Here is a 21,259-nt window from a genome sequence, read left to right on the forward strand (position 1 = left end):
GAAGTGTCATGGTTTGAGTTGGCTTCTATCTAAGGTTGTGCCCTAATGTGTCCTTGTGATTGCCCAATTTTTTCACCCGTCGTGGCCTGCTCATTGTGTCTCCACAAATCTGCTTCCATATTGTCTCTTTACATGTCTTTGTATTTAAGCTCCCCGTTTTTGTTCAGTCCTTGTTGCGTCATCGTCAATGTCTAGTCGAAGCCTATGTCTGAGCCCTCTGTCTTCCTGTGCCTTCCCATAGTAAGTTGTTTTTAATACCAGTGTTTTGTTCTCCTTAGTGTTTTTTGGTTCCCCTTGTCTTTTGTTTGTACTTTGTTTTTTGTTAGCTCTAAGTAAAACATGTTTGGACCACGCCTGTCCCACTAGCCTCCGTGGCTTTCCTACATTTGGGTGCACCTCGCCTCGCGTCATAGATAGAAAGTAGAAAAAATGTTCAGTCAAATCAAGTCCACCTCTCTCTCTCTGCTTTTCTTTTGAGTGCAGACTGTGTGTTTGTCGTTGTTTTTTATGGCACATTATCGCGCACGACCACGCAAGAGCTCACGACGGGATGTACAGTAGCTAACGGACCGTAGTTGTGCACAGCCGGTATCTTTTGTCCTATTTTTGGCGTACTGCGGAGTACGCAGTCAACACAAGCGTCCGGTATAATTTGGCCTCAGGGCGGACATGCTAACCACTCAACCAACATGCCGCATCCAACTCCATGTCAACAATCAAATTGAATCATGAATAATTTATGTTCTGTATGATTTTACCACTTATTATGCACATTAACAGAGCAGTGTGTATGATATGCCAAATACACGTACATCCAGGAGTGAAAGTGGCAAGAATTGCTTGCCGGAACTCCCTAACATAAAGTTCGGCACAGAGCCCTTTGGGGGGGGGGGTTGGGACTTAAACCCCCTAAAACCACCGAAATCCTAAAACTGCTTTTGGCACAGTTATAAACATAACACACAATATAACACAACAGCTTTCACAGTGGTTAGCACATTCCCCTGAATGAAATGGACCGCTTGGATGTGTGTTAAAGCGATCGCTATATGTATTTAGTTTTTTTAATCCCGCGCCATGAAAATGAGTGACTTCCGGCAACAGTCTCAAGTTGAGAAAGAGGGCGTGTGACGTGTAGGAGTCCTCTTCACTACACAGCCGTACTGTTGTATGAGAAGGACAAAGGATTTAGCTGATTTAGCGGATTAATACGTTTATTTTTCGCATCACGCCAGCCAAACGACTGCAGAAAAATCTTGCTGTATGAGGGAGAGGCATGTGCGCCTTTTTGGAGTTTCAAAAGGTTGCCATTCACCGGTGGATATTGGCCAAAACAAGCCCTACTGCTGTGGGACCATGGGACATAAGAGGAAGTGAGTAAACATCGTGTTTTGTATTATATCAAATACTGGGATCAGTTTAACACAGAGCTGGCTTGCATTTTGTGGCTGACAAGCTCCTTGTCCCCTTGGCCGACAACCGGTGGCTTGTCGCACATCCCCCCACCGGGCGAGCACTATACTGGGCTTTTGCACTCTTGGTGTGCCCGGTGTTCTGTCAAATTTTCCGACCGATCAGAAATTGCAACTTTGTGTTAAAAATAGCCGTGAATACAGCGATTACAAAGTAAACACTACAAACTTTCTTTAAATAAAGGACTACTTACGTTTGATCATTGATAGGCATGTAAAAAGCTGTCCTCATGCACATTAGCTGTACGTTAGCTGCACAACAACTGCAGCCGCCCTCCTCCGGGTAACGAGCTGTAAATTGCTCTCTGCCGGGCGGTTTGCCGATCAGCGAAAACAATCGACAACCCAGTCGTCATGTCAAATGATCCGGGCTAGTTATGTGTGATTTTCCGCTTCGAAGACTTTGAAATATCACTCGGTTCGGGTTAGCATGTCGGCTAGCTGTCACGCCTCTTGTTTGTTTACATTCTCTGAAGCCGGGGAAGGGAAATGACATAAGCCCGATTTAGGTGTCATAAAATATCGTTCGGGAGGTGCAACGGTAAAGGTGAAGTCGACAGTTTTGACCATTATGGAGTAATTTTGCCATGTCATCCTGAATAAGTGCATTTTTATTATTTCATATTCCATTTAGCACAAAACTGTTATTTGTCATGACCATGCCATTTACGGTATTTAGCAATTGGGGAATTGGGGAAAAAGAATACCCTGTAAAAAATATTGAAGTAGAGAAACAGAAACAATGACATTTTGCAGCTCACGTTTTCCTCGTTGAGAATAATTTCCCCTCGACGGGCTTACTGGTCCTTCTCAAGCCATCTATTTAGCTATTGGGGAAAAATACTTGGATAAAAAGAATATCCTGTAAAAATATTGCAGTAGAGAGACTGAAACAATGACATTTTGCGGCTCTCTTCGTCGCGTTTTCCTCGTTCTGAATAATTCCCCCTCAATGGGCTGCATGCTAAATCAGATGAAATCGTGACTCCGCTAACGTCATCCGCCTGTTGGGGATGCTAGAGCCCTATAATGGTAGGCACGGCTAACCGGCAAATTAAAATACTAATTTCTCATCATCTACGCTTTGCTAAATTGTTGTATATAGTCGAATCGTCTAAAAATATGATTCTAATTCACATAATAATCCTATTTAAGACTTTTTTCCTCCTGTCGTACGCACTTTAAAGCCCGACCCGGCCCAATCAATTAACTTGATTTGCAGGCCCGAACCCGAAAAAATCCCCGAAATGTATTTGTTAGGACTTAGGAGAAGGAGGAAATGCGGGGATGCGATGCGTGGTTGCGTTTTGTGTGATCACATTTGTGACGATGCCTGTGCACAAAGATAACAAAACCTGTTTTTTGTAACGAATTCTCCCAGTTTAACAATAAACATTTATATCTTTTATATTTGTGTGACTATTCTATCAGGCGGATAGTGGATTTGACATTTATTTTAATCTCTTCAAGTTGGCAGAAAAAAAATAAGTTTTCTCAATGTTTACATAGTCTACATATTTTTATGATCATTATAAATGCATTTACACAACGAAATAACACTGGAAAAGTTTGTTAAATATATTTCTCGTATGAGAGCAAAGCGTTTACATTCAGCGAAGACGACACAGGTTTCAGTAAAGCATCTTCAACAATCAATTTGAAGCCTTTCCATTCCCCACTCTCCTTTTCCTACCGTACTCCGTCTTTAGTTTGTTTTTCACTTCTAGCTGCTCCATATCAAATACAGTGGGGCAAATAAGTATTTAGTCAACCACTAATTGTGCAAGTTCTCCCACTTGAAAATATTAGAGAGGCCTGTAATTGTCAACATGGTTTAACCTCAACCATGAGAGACAGAATGTGGGGGGAAAAAACAGAAAATCACATTGTTTGGTTTTTTAAAAAATTATTTGCAAATCATTGTGGAAAATAAGTATTTGGTCAATACCAAAAGTTCATCTCAATACTTTCTTATGTACCCTTTGTTGGCAATAATGGAGGCCAAACGTTTTCTGTAACTCTTCACAAGCTTTTCACACACTGTTGCTGGTATTTTGGCTCATTCCTCCATGCAGATCTCCTCTAGAACAGTGATTTTTTTGGGGGCTGTCGTTGGGCAACACGGACTTTCAACTCCCTCCACAGATTTTCTATGGGGTTGAGACATGGAGACTGGCTAGGCCACTCCAGGACCTTGAAATGCTTCTAACGAAGACACTCCTTTGTTGCCCTGGCTGTGGTTTTGGGATCATTGTCATGCTTGTTCCAAAAAAAAAGGTGCATTTGAACCAATCACAGCTAACTAGCCATGCTGATCACATGTCAGTATGTCCACCAATGGCATACCGCACGCATGCTATTTTTAGACCGTGACGTTGCATCGTAAAGCGGAAGTACAGCCGAAGTGGGACATTATAGACCCGCCCTTGCATAGAAACAACGTAATTTGTGCTACTTTTCGCCGGTAATCTTTCAAAAACGAACATGCCGATCACGCATTGCTTTTTTGGAACTTGTAGAAACGACTCTAGACATTACGACACATGAAGGACGTTTTCTTCATACGTTTCCGGAAACCAAAAGCTCGGGAGGAAAAAATGTGAAGACTGAATCAACTTGCACAGACTTTAACACCAGCTCGGTGAATCCATTCACATTCCAAAATCAGTAAACATTTTATTGGGTTGGCATGGTCTTTCAGAGGACAAAGAGGTAAGCCATTTTTATATTTTTAACTTATTTTTTTAGCGTAACGTTGTGCTGTACTGCTTCTGTCTGACAATGAATGACCTGAAAAGAATTACAATGGTATTTGACTGCCACTGTTACCGTTTTTGGCTGTCACTGAGTAGCATTTGCGATTGCTACACAAAGCTAACTAAATTACTCCCAAGAACGGTCAGAGACGTAGGACAACCACAGGATATATAAGAAAGACAGGGCTGATGGTAAAGGATGGCTTGTTGAAGAAGGAGACTGTCATTGTCAGTCGCGTCGATAAAAAAGCTAAGGCTATGCTTAGGTTGGCTCGTTTTTTTCGTCTTTTTCAGCCTTCGACACTCAAGCCATCTCTTTAACTGAATATTTTTATGTCCTTCCACATCTTTGCCAATGAATTTGGCACCAGGCACATCAGTTTCGGAGAGAATTGGTAGGTTTAGCTCTGTAAACATCTCCTTCGTACACGATTTCCATTCATTTCGTATTAGGAACAAACGGCGGCTTGTCCCTACTTAGCAATGTCATGAATATTAATGAGCGGAAGTGATGTGTTGCTTGCGGTACGCCATTAAACGGACAGCAGAGTCCTTTGTTTTTGTTTTTTTTTCCCTGCGTGCCCTGCAGTGCATATGCACTAACTACAGTATGTGTGCAAAGCGACGCGACTTGTCAGATAGAGAGGGACGCTGGGAAGAACTACGTAGAATAAAAGAATAATACATATCAGTGGAAACGGATGACGCTAACTAAGCTCTTTATTAGGCTTGTTGTGAACACTTATGTACAGTATGTAAATCTTACGTTAGTAGATTGTTCTTATTGGAGATGCATGTGTGGCAGCGTGGCAGGGTTTTTTTAAACATGGGGTTTTGACAGTTGCTGTCATATTTTCAGGAACACAGCACCGTATGCCGGAAGAGCGTTCTGCCATCATATTTCATGGCGGAACGCCGATCCTGCGCATTTCGGCCCACTTTCACCCCTACGTACATCCGATTAAAAACATGCATAGAATGAAGTAACACATTGTAAAACCTTTTCATCGGGTGTGCAAATGTTGTGCCACAAGTTTTCTTTGCCACATTTTTACAATGATTGATTACATCTGATGAATGCAAATATAGGATACATTAAAGTATAAATACAAGAAATAAAGATTAAAGAACGTTTCAGGCCCTCAGCCAACAGTTTGCTTCACATGCTTACCCATCTCACGTAGCTCCATTGTGATATGCAGGTAGCCGTGCTCAGCGCTGTAATATGCTGCTTGTTGAAGGGCCTTCATCCGGGCCTTGCAAACTCTTGAAATGGCATTTGAGCTGTCAGAAGAGGGACAGCACATTGCAATTGGTGTCTCCTGCACTCCTTCAGCCAGGATCTCCTCCAGGGAAAGGACGTCCTCCTTCCTTTGCTGTGGTTGCAACAGCAGTCTCCTCAAAATGTTTCTTGAGGAAACAAAGTTGATGTAATCAGGTGTGATGTAGCACTTTTATTGGTGGTACTGTAAAAGAAAACTAAATTGCTTGATAAAAAAAAAAACAAAAACAAAGGATAGGGATGAACGTCTCACCGGTGTCCATGTGCAGCTGCACAGCTGAAACAATTCATTTCATCATTTAGTGGTGATGTTATAGAGCTCCCATGATCCACTTTAAGCAAAGGATCTGCTCCATGTGTGAGCAGTAAGCTCACCATGTCATAGTGACCTAGAACAATCAATGATTAGTGTCAGGCCGAGGTGTGCAATGTGAATACACATCTAATAGGCAGAGCTGCACATAATTGGTACGCAACTACACATTCGCAATAGAAATCACATGGGTGTAACGTCATGTGCATCACGACACGCCTTTGCGTACCTTTTTAAGATGCCCAAAAAAATAAGACTTCAAATGGCTTCTTTGGTGTTTCACCATCAAAAAAATAAACTCCTAACTGAGCCGGAACAAGAGCTGAACAAGAGTTTTTTTTTTCTGAAAAGTGGTTCGAAGACGTGCCTTGCATTGCCTTTGCCGCTAACACTCACAACTCGCTGATAAAAAATGTGCGTTTTATAAACAATCAAAGAATTTCATCCATCAAAACATAAACATAAAAAGAGCAGAAAGCAGATGAATATAGTGCAAGCTATTGCTAATAAACATGCTACCCAAGAAGAATTTACCAATCAACCTCTGTAGTGGTGGAGATACAGAGGAGGGCATTGAGGAAGATTGTGCTTAAAACCTTTCACACAATCTCCTGGTACTCGTGTGAGTAACTCATTAAAAAAAATATTTTTTTAATAAAATATGTGCAATGTCAGACATGTATTCCTCAACCCCCACCCAAGCCTTGTTTCTGTTTTGTTCGTAAGTCTGTTTTTGATACCCAGTCTTTCGTTTGTCTCCTCTGTTTTCGTTTGTACATTTTTGGACCTTGACAATAAAAAATTTTTACATAGGCATCGCAATGACATTGACATGACGGAGAGCAATTCTCAAACACACACTCTGCGTTCTAACGCCGGATTTAGCTTGAAACAGGATGAAACTCAAGCCTACAAGCAGGCACGAGTGTCTCAAGAGTGATTTGGTCGAGGATTCAAGGTAATTGTTATATTTTTCGCACCATACATGCAATTTGAAACGTGAATACAATGTGAAAACCTAGCCGCTACAGCCGCCATATTGGATTTCTCACTAGCGTTATAATTCGAAATATTTATGTAACATGAACGGTAATTTCCTGGTTTTTTCACCTCTAACCAAGAATCTTGTAGGAAAGCCATAATCACGTGACGTCACAACTTCGCCCCCCTGACCGGTGCTGCCATATTGTCCATCAGCTCATCATGTTTACATATTACCGATACGTACATTCCTCCTATTACTGCGTGTTTGTCTGCTTGTCTAAGGAATCACCGCCTAGTAAACGAACCCAAAAACCTTCCTGACAATCGTTAACATTGATTAATCAAAGTGGTGAAGGTATGTGTGGCAGTTGGTTGCAGTAACAGACAGAGAAGATAAACGATCATTTTAGTAGTTGCTGTGTGCCCATTGTTAAAAGGGCAAATCTCTAAAGCAGCACGGTTTGTTTATCTCGGTCCATGATGCGTTTGTGTCGACAGCCATCAGACAGCGGCGAAAACATCAATATGATGCCAACATGATCGCAGACATCATCAGACGGAGACTACGAAGCTCGTCGCCACGGTTGCGCAGCAAGAAGGTGAGCGCAACAACAGGTGTTGTGCCGAAAAATAGCCGCCCTGCGTGAAATCATGTCCCCCCTGACGGGAGCGTCCACACGGAAACGACTTTTACCGTGAAAATATATTATCTTACTCGGCTTGAACTAATAAATGTCATACCTGTATGATTGTCATTGGGATATGGTCGTGAAAACCTGTAGACTAATACATTTCTGTTCCAAGATGGTTATGTGGCCCAGTCCACGATTTGTTACTAAAATACAGTACTAATATTCTTTGTAATTTAATTATTTCAAACTGATCTTACAGTCGTAAATCCATTACTGTAATGCGCCCATGAAATCATTTGATGTTTTCACATCAATAAAGTGTTATAAATAAGCGCTCCCGTCAGGGGGGAGATTTCACGCGGGGCAGCTATTTTTCGGCACACACCAGCCCCTTGTCGATCAAGTTTCATTTTACAATCATGCTCAGCTGACTAAATGTCGGTTTATATTCGGGCCGGTGCCGATTTTGGGTACCCTACTCCTCATCGTGACATAAACTGGCGTATGATTAGAAATTTTGTGGTCTCGGGACGAGCTCTGACGCACCGGACGGGAGGAAACATCGTTTTGGGCATCAAAGAAATACCCCAACTCTTGATTTTGGCCTCCCTGTGTTCCGGGACTTATTTGGGCGGATCCGGCACCTCTCGTATAGAGAAAATAATAATAAAATGTGGACCGGCAATTTCCGTGGCTCGTTCGTCGTCGCTCCTACGTCCGGTTCTTCCTTCGGGGAGGTGGTGTAGTGTAGAAAAACACAGAGACTCCTCGGATGGCTGTTGCATGGAGACTTTTATTAAGTAAACAAAAACCAACGGGGGACAGTCGGCCAGTCAACACCGCAGTCCTGCTCAACTCTCCTTTTCACTCCCTCTCTCTCCCCCTTACGCTCGCCCACTTCTTCTACGCAAAACTGGCAATGCCGGTCACACTGAAACGGAACAGCGGCCCCTTGGGTGTGTCGGTAACAATGTTGTTTATGAAAATTTAACGTCATTTGAAAGAGTTGGAGATTTGTTGACAAAAACTTTGGAAATTTGTGGCATCTGGGGAGCAAGCAGCCAGTATCAAATGGTATTTCAACATGCCAAAAAGACAGTTGCATTTACTTTCCTTTTTCAAAAAAAAGGAAGATGGTTCAAAATGAGTCAGAAAAGCAACAAACAGCGATGAGGGCAGATGCAGCAATCATGCTAATGGAGGAGGCATGCTAAAAGCAGGAGGCTAGCGCCACAGCAGCTGGCCATGTTCACGGACAGCCAGCCAAGCCGGGGCAGAAGGCTGCTACCGTGGCATTAGCTGGTCAGGTTCAGCGCTACCCGGCGTGGGGACCAGCTGCAGCGCTAGCAGTGAGCCAGGTAGACCACCAACAACCGGTGCAACAGGCCAGTACTGTTATGGGAAATTCGGGTTTGGGCTGTACAATTTGTAAGGCAGTGGGAAATATGGGGCCAGAGAAGCCGAGGCCGAGTTTCTTTTGAAACTCGCAAAAGAATGGGTTTGTGTTATTGATTAAAATCTCTGATATATTTTTTTTTGTTATACAAGTTAGACAGTACGTTACTGTAGGTCCCAACTGTGGTCATGTGGTGCAGAGTGCTGTGCTGTGCAGAGTATAGCCTAAATAATTGTAAATTGTTGTTATAACATTTATACCATGGATATTATCTGAAATTGAGGCTTGTAAGTCCCACAGCATGGCAAATGAGCATTTGCGTGTTGTTTCAGCACCATTTTCTGCGTATGTTCCGGGACCTGTGCTCGTCTCATGATCCCTGCGCTGTCATATGTACTTTACGTTCCAGCACCTTAGGATTTACAAATTAGGCACTGGTAGGGACATAACACTTTTCAGGATGCCCAAATTATTCCCACCAACTTTTAAGCAAACTTATTTGCATTGTATATTGAGTTCAGTTACAGTGGGGCAAGTAAATATGTAGTCAACCACTAATTGTGCAAGTTCTCCCACTTGAAAATATTAGAGAGGCCTGTAATTGTCAACATGGGTAGACTTCAACCGTGAGTGACAGAATGTGGGGGAAAAAAAAAACAGAAAATCACAATGTTTGATTTTTAAAGAATTTATTTGCAAATCATGGTAGACAATAAGTATTTGGTCAATACCAAAAGTCCATCTCAATACTTCGTTATGTACCTTTTGTTGGCAATAACGGAGGCCAAACATTTTCTGTAACTCTTCACAAGCTTTTCACACACCGTTGTTGGTATTTTGGCCCATTCCTCCATGATGATATCCTCTAGATCAGTGATGTTTTGGGGATGTCGTTGGGCAACACGGACTTTCAACTCCCTCCACAGATTTTCGATGGGGTTGAGACCTGGAGACTGGCTAGGCTACTCCAGGACCTTGAAATGCTTCTTACAAAGCCACTCGTTTGTTGCCCTGGCTGTGTATTTGGGATCATTGTCATGCTGAAAGACCCAGCCATGTCACATCTTCAATGCCCTTGCTGATGGAAGGAGATCTTCACTCAAAATCTCTCGATACCCGGCCCCATTCATTCTTTCCTCTACACAGATCAGTCGTCTGGCTCCCTTTGCAGAAAAACAGCCCCGAAGCATGATGTTCCACCCCCATTTTTCACAGTGCGTATGGTGCAATTCAGTATTCTTTCTCCTCCAAACAGGAGAACCTGTGTTTCTACCAAAAAGTTCTATTTTGGTTTCATCTGACCATAACACATTCTCCCAGTCCTCTTCTGGATCATCCAAATGCTCTCTAGCGAACCGCAGACGGACCTGGACGTGTACTTTCTTCAGCAGTGGGACACATCTGGCAGTGCAGGATTTGAGTCCCTGGCGGCGCATTGTGTTACTGATAGTAGCCTTTGTTACTGTGGTCCCAGCTCTCTGTAGATCATTCACTAGGTCCCCCCCATGTGGTTCTGGGATTTTTGCTCACTGTTCTTGTTATCATTTTGACGCCACGGGGTGAGGAGGGAGTTGAAAGTCCGTGTTGCCCAATGACAGCCCCAAAACATCACTGCTTTAGAGGACATCTGCATGGAGGAATGGGCCAAAATACCAGCAACAGTGTGTGAAAAGATTGTGAAGTTACAGAAAGCGTTTGGCCTCTGTTATTGCCAACAAAGGGTACATATGAAAATATTGAGATGAACTTTTGGTATTGACCAAATACTTATTTTCCACCATGATTTGCAAATAAATTCTTTAAAAATCAAACATTGTGATTTTCTGGGTTTTTTTCCACATTCTGTCTCTCATGGTTGAGGTTTACCCATGTTGACTATTACAGGCCTCTCTAATATTTTCAAGTGGGAGAACTTGCACAATTAGGGGTTGACTAAATACGTATTTGCCCCACTGTATATAGGAAATTTAGATTGTCTTCCCGTATGTTGTAAGGATGGACGTGACCCTAACATTATTACCGTAAGTGGATTATTTTCATTATGTTTATGTTTGCTAATAAAAACCAGACATTTATTCTGGAAGTTTTCAAAATGTTTCTTTAGTAGTTTTTGAAAACAAAGGTTTGAATCGAACAATGTATCACCTGAACCAATGCACGTAAAAGTTTCTATCAATCGATATGGATTTATTTTGCATTGATCATTTAGCTTATCAATTAATTAGGTTCACATTCATGAGAAATGTGGCCCTTTGCCACCCAATCTGTTTGGTCTTGTTAATGTCCGATGTTCAACATACTGGTCGAGCTGGTGGACAGGGGAGAGCTGAGCTGTCTTCAAGTGGCCATCTCTCCCCATGACCCATAGTGACATCGGAATTCAATAGATAATAAGTTTTGATTGTTTATAGAATTTATAATTTCTTTGAATATTGTTTATAATTGATTCTGCATGCTTTTCTCAAGTATGACATTTCTGATGTGAAAATTGAGTGATTTGTTAGCACTTGAAAACATGTCAAATATGTGCTAAATTAAAAAAAAGTTGCTATTTTGGGCAAAAACTTAATGATATGTTAAATATTGCTATTGATCTTGAAAATATAGGTGATTATCTCTGCATTTGGTGATTTTTCTGCATCTAGTGTAAAATCCGAGAATTTTATAGCCATTTTAAATTTTGTTATACTTCTATTAAAAATAATTAATGAGGATTTTATGAGTGAGAAACTTTGAATTTTTTTATGCCGCTGCTTATGGAGACTCATATACAGTATGTCTAAGGCAGATACCTGTTTTGGTTGTAGGTCAGTAGCAACTTTGGTTTTAAAAATATTTGAATTTTAAGTTTTTTAAAATATAGGCCCTCTATGGATCAGCCCTGCACCCCGTGTCATGTCAATATATTATGAAGTCTATGCATTTTAAATAATCCCATACCCTTCCCTGCTTACGAGCACTTGGCTCCACACCTGGTTGCTCGCCTGCTAGTCCCCTAATAAAAACCTCTGAAAGTTATGATCAGACCAGGAGGTACAAGTCTCAAGGTAAAAGGCATGCTACCAAAGCCACACCTCAGTAAAAAGTATAACTCTAGTCTAAAACATACAACAGAGGACAGTTATGTCATGAAAGTCCTGAGCGTGTCACTCCTGGGTTGAATGGCTGCCAGAGTGGTGGACATCAGCTTGAATTCCAAAGCGACGGTAAACAAGGATTTTCTTAAACTTTTCAATGGACATGGAAAAATTGACAGCGAGTATCGCATTGTACTCAAGCCTGTCTTACTGCCTTTTTCTTCCTCAACGTTCAGTATCTCCCTCTTCTTCCAAAAGTTGAGGAGTGTTGCACTGAATTTACAACTAGTGCAAGAATAAACTACAAGTTGAGTGTCCTTAATGGATATTTGTGCAGTTAGATCAGCGTGGCTCCCAGTCGAGGTTACGTTGACATTTTGATGTTTTATAGTACAGCATAACGCGAAGTAGTAATTGTAATCTTCCATATGTCCAAACAGAAAACCACAAGGCTGACATTACCATTTCAATGCTACAAGTATCAAAAACTAATGCTGATTGTCTACACCAGGGTTGCCAAAACCGGTCCCAGAGGCAGATGTGGGTGCTGGTTTTTGTTCCTACCAGTCAAGCATAGAACAAACATAGGTTTCTGACTACAATCAACTGATTACACTTGTAAGACACCAGACTGGCTGCAAAGGTGTCGTCCTATTTTGTTGGAAAGAAATCCAGCACCCACTGCTGCCCTGTGTGGAATAGTTTGGGGACCCCTGGTCTACACACACAACCTGAGCTGAGGAGGATCTTGTCAAGGAAGTGTGCGCACTGACTGCGACTTTGTAAAACTGCATTGCCCTCTATTGCATGGCATGAAAACTAGATTTGTACATTACAAGTCTGTAATGGAGTGTTTTCTGTTGATGTGGTCAGACCATCTCCGAGTAAACGGGCCCTTACACATTGCATATTCCCGCATTAATGGGCAGAGTGTTCATATACCTTCTAAGGGTATGCAGTCATGCACTACACCACTAACCTGCAGCAGCAGCAAGCTGTAGTGGTGTCTCAGCAGAGCTTTCTCTCCCATTCAACAGGACCCCACCCTCAACATCTGCTCCAGCCTCCAGCAATATCTACCACATTGAAGAAGGACATTGTTAGACAGCATTTCCTGGATATTCCTTACGTTGTTTGTGTGGAAAGTCATATCCTCTTTCAATTATGTAAAATTGGAATTGATTTGTTGTTGTTTTTTGTTTGTTTGTTTTTTATCTTGTCCTTTTTTGCTAAAGCAGCTTTATCAGATATTCAAATCTCGACAGCACATACGCAGGTCAATGAGTCAATACTTCACCTGGGTGACAGACAGGTGACTGTGCAGCACAGCAAAAGTTAGAGCAACCCAGCGTCGACTGCCGGGTTGAACAGATGGGTGTCTGGCAGAACAGCTGGGGACCTGTCCAAAAGCAATGGGGTAGACCTCTCACAATTGACTCCACATATGATGTAATAATGTGGATGAGCAGAGTAACAGCTCTGTTCTACCTGCAGATCCAGGTTAACACCAGCATCTATGAGCATCTGAACCAGAGCCTCATCTCCTGCAGATGCAGCATACATCAGAGGAGACATTCCCTGCACACATACCCACACAGTGTGTCATTAAGTGTACAAAAAAATATACTGTACTTCTTAAGCGTTGTCAGTACGGGTGTAACGGTACACAAAAATCTCGGTTCGGTATGCACCTCGGCTTTGAGGTCACGGTTCGGTTCATTTTCGGTACAGTAAGAAAACAAAATGCAAAATATAAATGTGCTAGTAGATTATTACACACTTTTGTGCTTTCAGCAATAGGAACATTAGCCTATACAAAGCTAGAATTCTGCTCAAAGATAGAAAATGCAATATTCTGAAATGTAGATATTTTGAAAAACAAAATAAAAATAAAGAACATTGGCTCAGACTTTTTCTTTAAACAAATATCTGATGTGCAAAATTGAACAGTTGCAACGCTGAACAGTTTCAAGTTTCTCATAATAACTTTATGACCGCAGCCTCGAAAAGTAAGGGTTACATTTAGGGCTGTCAAACGATTGAAATTTTTAATCGAGTTAATCACAGCTTAAAAATTAATTAATCGCAATTCAAACCATCTCTAAAATATGCCATATTTTTCTATAAACTATTTTTGTAATGGAAAGATAAGACACAAGACGGATATATACATTTAACATACTGTACATAAGTACTGTATTTGTTGATTATAACAATAAATTCACAAGATGGCATTAACATTCTTTCTGTTGAAGACATTTTCTTTTTCTCTGCAAAAACAAGCACACAACAGCGCCTTAGAACAGTAACAAAAAAAAGTATTATTTATAATGTGTGCAAAGTGTGTGTAGTGTACACATAAATCTCCCTCTTCTCTACTCAACCTCTAGCCAGTCACTGAGGCAAACCAACTTATTTACATTTTCTGGGAGTTGTTCCATCTATATTCTTTTTTAATTTGAATTCCCCACCCAGAGGTGTTGTTTGCTGTTTTTGTTTCAACTGTAAAGCGTCTTTGAGCATTGGTAAAAGTGCTCTACAAATAAAATGTATAATGATTATTATTAATTTCAAAAGCTTTGGGATCTGTAATTAAAGCATTCTTTTTTTTTTCAGCATTCTTATGCTATCTTTTTTTTTCTATTGTTTGGGATATACAGTATATAGACCCTACCCACCGACGTCACAAAATCACGTGCTCGCTGTATGGTTCCGCCCCCTTGTCCGTCATTTTGTGTCTGTATTATCAATGGTCTCAATTGATCGAGCAATTTATAATGCATTTCATGGAAGACCCGGTGCTTTCGGATGCCATAAACTCACTTGATGCGTTGCATAAAAGGCGTTATGTGGAAAGCTTCAGTTTATCCATTCGCCAGATCCATATTTGATGCCTAAATCGATGTTTTCCGACCTGCCGTCTCCGCCGTATTTGCCTGACATCTGCTAGCTACCCTGATATGTACAACTATCTATTCCACACAAAATCAGCCTATTCTCATGAAAGTTTGAGAAACTTTAAGAGCTTGGAGGCTTATAAATACTTCGTTGCTGGTTGGGTGAAACAGGTCCTCGTCCACGAAAATTCGGCAGGAATCTATCTTGTGCTTGGAAAGGTGAGTTACGAAATTTTCAATTCAAAATCTTTTGTTATTGCTAAAATCCACTGTCAAGTCTAATGTATTTCATGTCATTTGTCAATGGAGTTAGGGCTTTTAATGTTTATATGGTTTAGCGATAGCACTCTCACTACATACATACGTGTATGTTGTCGGCGATTAGCCTAGCAATGATCTTAATTGTGGTTGTCAGCCCAAAACCCTCTAAATATATATTAAATGCATCTTACCAGATATAAAATTACTACTACGTAATCTGTGGTAATTGTTTGGAGCCCAGTTTTCTCGTCGAATTGCAGCAGCCCATCTCGCTCTCTTCTCTCCGAGTCTCTCGGAATCCGGTAGAACTTCGCGTCACGTGGGTCTACCTACCCACGTGACGTCACAACTCCTTCCTCCTGACTGGTGCCGCCCAATTGTCCGTCAACACATCATGTTTACCTGTTACGGTTACGTACATTCCTCCTATTTACGACGTGTTTTTCTGCTCGTTAACATTAATAATCAAAATGGTGAAGGCGTGTGTGGCGGTCGGTTGCAATAACAGAGAAGATAGACGGAGAAGACGGAGAGACTTGAAGTTCTACCGGATTCCGAGAGACCCGGAGAGAAGAGAGCGAGATGGGCTGCTGCAATTCGACGAGAAAACTGGGCTCCAAACGATTACAACGATTGAAAAATTTTTTTAAAAACTCCTTTACTTTTTACCAGAAGTTCTTCCTACCTGATCATCCATGCTGTCAACTCCGTCAGCACCAAGAAGTTGTATGGCTATATGGATCAAGTCTGCTCTTCCATACAACAGCATTCGAAAGCCTAAATCCATCTGGAACTTGATTGATGCAGCTTCTGCATCCAGGCACTTTAAAGACTGGAAACAACAATCTGACCTGAACAGAAACACGAATATAGTACATTATTTACTTCACCTTTAGTAAAAAGACAGCATGCAATGTATTTGAAGCTATTGTAGTCTGCAGTGTGTACCTGTATTTTATTATTAGTGTTTTAATAATTGCATTAAAAAAAATAAAATATTTGGATGTTATATGCCTCTGACACTATGTATCTGATGAATATTTGGGCAAAATGGTATGTGAAAAGTGGTCCCATAGTGCATGTCTCTCACTTAAACTGTCTAGGTTCACAGTCCAGTCCAGGGAGAAGCTGCCGGGCAGCTTGTCTGACATCATCACTGTCAACTAGTGGGCTGCACCGATGTTCAGCATGCACTAGAGCCACACGGATCCATTCCATGAGTGGCGGAAGCAGCAAAAATGGTCTGGAAGGAAAAAAATGGTCTGGTGATCACATTATATTATGAGAAAAATGTAACATTCATAATATCATTTTGTATTCTGATTTAATAATTTTAAGATTTTATTCATTTTGGTGGATATAGCCTTCGTCAAAATAGGTTGACTTTATTACACACCTCACGATTAATTCCTAAAAATCCTAAAAATGTATGAATATGTTCTATTTGTAATTGCTTCAGTGTCCCAAAAACGTATTTATACGTCTTTTTTTTCACAATCGGCATCTACAGGTTCCCATGTATCTTAGATAGACTGCACAAAACTCAAAACCCAGCATTAAAACTGGCCACTGGAGGGCAGTAGCGCATTTGGTAAGACCCCCCCAACCCGATTCAACCAGTACAGCGTAGTTGTGACCGTGCTGCTCGCCGAGCAGAGCCCGCTCCGTAGGCTCGCCGCTTGCGTCCCCCGCACCCTCCAGTGTCCTGCATGGAAACGCGCACGGCCAAACCAGTTCCCCCCCAGGAACAAAAGTTCCCCAGGCGAACGAGGCAGTGTTCACCACAAAAGAAAGACAAAAACAATCCATCTTTACGAGACAGGTGGCAATGAGGGAAAAGTTTAACCCGCTGTCGTGGCCACCAAGCGTTATCTCTCAGTAAGTTATGTGTGAATAAATTGTTACTTTGCTATCAAAATCTATATTTGTCTGGTTGTTTGTTATTTTGTAAAAGGACAACATGATTTAGATGTTTGGTATGTCACTAAAGCAAAAAATAGCTGTGTTAAAGTCAAAGTTATGTTTGAAATGTATGCGTTACCCAAAAGCTTATTTTCTCTGTTTTTTCATCAGAAATTGGAAAATTGCTCAAACTAAGCTATTTTCTAATGCTGATTTCTAAAGAATGGAAAAAGATACAAACTTACTTTTTTTCTGCTGAAAGAAGAGAGTCTCATCTTTCTTTTGGTGGGTTCCATGTTTATAAAGCAATAGGACAGAATTTTCTGTGGACCTTGCAAAATCAGTCAAAATCCAGTAAAACGGCCGGGAGCGAAAGGGGTTGCACCGGTGAAAATGGCTGGGAGTGAACGTGTTAATAAGAGTTAATAAGAATTAATAATTGTTAATAAGTCCTTTATATGATGCTTATTAACATTAATATATGTTTATTAGTTTACATTAGGTTTGATAATGGCCTTATTATCAGGCAATACGACAACTATAAGAACTGAGTTCATAAGTCATAGGGCCCTTTGTAGGTCCTTGCTCCGGTGAAAATGGCTGGGAGTGAATGAGTTAAGAGTTTAATGGTATTTGTATTCGTCCCGGACCATTGCGGTATAGGAATCACGGTTCACTATACGGAGTCAGACGGCAAATTTGTGTCAGTTAAAATATAATAATAATAAAATCCATGCCGCGTTAGTCCTCATTTACTCCAGGGGTTGGTAGAGTTAATGCGCCGAAACCAACAACCGAACAGACGAAGAAGTTGTCATCGATCACTACTAAGAAAGTTATGGACAATGTACAGACTGGGTACTATCAAATATAGTATTACTAACACTTTTTGAAGTGTATTTATTTTATATTTTTAAATCGGGAAATCTTTATTTTTCTCATACCCTAGGCTGAAGTCATTGAAACAATGAGTATTTTTCATGATATGCTTTTTCAGTTTTGGAACTATTTGCAATTTCTATTTGTTTTTCAATCAATTGCATATAAAAATACAGTGATACCTCTACATACGGAATGGTCGAAATGGTCGTATGTCGAGCAGGATTTTCCCATAAGAATGCATTATAATTTCAATAATTCGTTCCACCGCCCAGAAACTTACACTAAATCCATACTGCTGTTACTATTGCAAATAGCAATTACACAGAGCAAAACAAATAAATTATTAATAAAAATCGGAATAATAATATAATAGTAATAATAACAATAATAATAATAATACCTGTAACAATGTAACAATCGGGTTCTAATGTAGCGGACGTTTTTTGTTGTACCTGAACGCACCGCATGGCTGACGTGCCGGTGAGATAGAGTGTGCGGGTCTATTTTACTTCTTTTTTAATGTTTTGATGCTGGCGTTGATGGGATAAATTATTAGAAACCTGAAGAAGCTGGTGATTTCTTTGGCAATGTTACCACGATAATAATTGCAACTGGCGAACAGAGGAGGACCGTCATAGACCGTCTAACGGCTGTATTATTGAGCGAGCCATATCACGGAGTCACACCTCACGCTCATATTTTTCTATCACATCTATCTTCATGTCAGTAGTAATACAGTAGAGCATCACCTTATCCTTTTTTTTCACCACCTGCACTAACATTGTTGGAACCCACGTTGATTTCTCTCACAAGAAAATCTGCCATGCGTCCATCTTGTGGGAAAACAAACTGCGGTGCTGTTATAGATCGTTGTATTTAAATCATGTCGTCGAATGTAGAAACAAATGCCAAGTCAAATTTTATGTCGGATGTCGAAAAGGTCGTGTGTCGAAGCGATCGTTTGTCGAGGTACCATTGTATATCTTGTGTGGGAGTGTATGTTCATCGGTAATGGTTTACCCTTAACTGTGTGTAATTCAACATTGAAAATGGTTGTGTCCTTTTTTAAAAAAAAGTTACCAAGGTTGCCAGCTGGTGAGTGCTACCTGACTTAACTATTACCTCAGTTGAACCCTACAAAAATGTGTCTATTCTTGCACCTGAACTATGAATTAAAGAATGTTAGAACAATAAAAACCCAAATTCACAAGTTTGATATTTTCTCCTATTTATTTTACACTTTAATAACAGGTGCTTTTTCATTTTAGCCAATAGACTTTCAAATGACAGCCAAAAGCCTTTTTGTTTTTCCTGTTGTAGCGAATCCGTACCGAACTGTGACTTGTGTGCACCGTTACACCCCAATACTTATATGTGTGTATGTATATCATTAGAAGAACACACCTCTCTCTTGTCAACATCATTGTAGGAGGTTCTAAATTTGGGTTTTCCTGTGATTCCATCTGCTGGCTGGACAGGAAATAATAAAGTGTGCGAAGAGAATCACTGGTCCATGAGACTGAATGCTGAGTGGCTGAGTGAGGAGGACTGATGGAGGGCGTTGAGCTGCGCAGACGCTGTATGTGGTGCATCGCTCGAGATACCAAATCACCTGCACAAAACCATCATTGTGTTATATAGGGCCAGTAATGGAAAAATTGTTTCCTATCCCATTCAAACATCCATCCATCCCTTTCTGCTTTCCTCCTCCGAGGTCGCCACCGCACACGGTCAACTCACATGAAAGATTTGCCATGACCAGTGTTGTTTAACAGCGTTTCTAATGGCGTAATCTTATTCAGTAGTGAGTAATCTAAATTAATTACTATTCCTATCTTTTGCAACGTCGTTACCTTTACTGAGGATGTGAAGGGGTGCGTGACTACAATTTGGTTTAATGAAGCGTGAGCTGTCTGATTTTGTCACACATCAGCTGCCTGCCTGGAGAGAGTAGAGCTGGAGGGGGAAGGAGGGAATGGGGTGGTGACGCCATTGCAAACGCAATGATGATTGACTAGGTTGGCGGATCATGCCCTGCTTCACTGCACGCTCTGGCAAACACAACAAGAGAGCGATAATGGCAACGGGCCAAGGAATTTCAAAAGTAGCGTTCTCAAACTTGATCCATCCATCCATCCATCCATCCATTATTTGCCGCTTAATCAGGGATTGAGTTGCGGGGGCAGCAGATTTAGCAGAGAAACTGAGACTTTCCTCTCCCCAGCTACGTCAACCAACTCCTCCCGCAGGATCCCAAGGCGTTCCAAGGACAGCCGAGGGGCATAATCTCTCCAGCGTGTCCTGGGTCATCCCTGGGGTCTCCCGCCGGTATGACATGCCTGGAACACCTCTCCAGGGAGGCGTCCAGGAGGCATCCGAACCAGATGCCAGAGCCACCTCAGCTGGGTTCTCTCAACGCGGAGGATAACCGAGATTCTCACACTATCTCTAAGGTAGAGCCCGGACACCCTGTGGAGGAAACTCATTTCGGCACCTTGTATCTGGGATCTTGTTCTTTCGGTCACGACCCACAGCTCGTGACCATAAGTGAGGGTAGGAACACAGATCGACTGGCAAATCAGGAGCTTCGCCTTTTGGCTGAGATGCTTCTTCACCACTATGGAACTGTGCAGAGTTTGCATTACTGCAGACACTGCACCGATACGACTCTTGATCTCCCTCCTTCCCTCACTTGTGAACAAGACCCCAAGATACTTCAACTCCTCCCCTTGGGGCAGGATCTCATCCCCGACCCGGAGAGGGCACACCACCCTTTTCCAACTGAGGACTATTATCTCCGATTTGGAGGTGCTGATCTTCATTCCAACCATTTCACACTCGGCTGCAAAGCACTCCAGTGAGAGTTGGAGATCGCGGTTTGATGACGCGAACAGCACCACATCTTCTCCAAAAAGCAGAGATGCAAAGCTGATGCCACCAAACCAGACTCCCTCAATGCTTGGGCGGCGCCTAGAAATTCTGTCCATCAAAGTTATTAACAGAATCGGTGACAAAGGGCAACCTTGGCCGTGTCCAACCCTCACTGGGAACGGATTCGACTTACTACCGGAAATTCAGACCAAACTCTTACACCGGTCGTACAGGGACTGAATAGCACTTACCAAGGGGCCCGTACTCCCGAACCACACTGCTACAACTACCCACGGGATACGATCGAACGCCTTCTCCAAATCCACAAAACACATGTAGACGTGAACTCTACATGGTGTTCATGGTGGTCTGAGGGTGCATGGGTGAACTCCCATGCACCCTCAAGGACCTTTCTGTGGGTGTAGAACTGGTCCACTGTTCTACGGCCGGGACGAAAACCACACTGTCCGTATCCGGGATCCGACTTCCCGACGGACCCTCCTCTCCAGCACCCGTGAATAGATTTTACCGGGG

At 41.7% G+C, this 21,259-nt stretch overlaps 1 protein-coding gene across 1 annotated transcript in view; it reads right to left on the reverse strand.

The window, feature by feature from the left end:
* The window catches only part of LOC130924555 (ankyrin repeat and BTB/POZ domain-containing protein 2-like), a 67,017-nt gene that overhangs the window by 22,068 nt on the left and 23,690 nt on the right, over positions 1-21,259 (reverse strand). The window contains exons 3-10 of the mRNA XM_057851201.1: positions 19,259-19,466; positions 16,161-16,313; positions 15,756-15,921; positions 13,401-13,490; positions 13,210-13,311; positions 12,892-12,988; positions 5,764-5,899; positions 5,400-5,638 (exon numbers count right to left, since the gene is read on the reverse strand). Coding sequence (XP_057707184.1) covers positions 5,400-5,638; positions 5,764-5,899; positions 12,892-12,988; positions 13,210-13,311; positions 13,401-13,490; positions 15,756-15,921; positions 16,161-16,313; positions 19,259-19,466 — 1,191 coding nt within the window. The remainder of the gene's footprint in view (positions 1-5,399; positions 5,639-5,763; positions 5,900-12,891; positions 12,989-13,209; positions 13,312-13,400; positions 13,491-15,755; positions 15,922-16,160; positions 16,314-19,258; positions 19,467-21,259) is intronic.

The sequence above is a fragment of the Corythoichthys intestinalis genome, chromosome 1 (assembly GCF_030265065.1).
Source record: "Corythoichthys intestinalis isolate RoL2023-P3 chromosome 1, ASM3026506v1, whole genome shotgun sequence".
NCBI lineage: Eukaryota > Metazoa > Chordata > Actinopteri > Syngnathiformes > Syngnathidae > Corythoichthys > Corythoichthys intestinalis.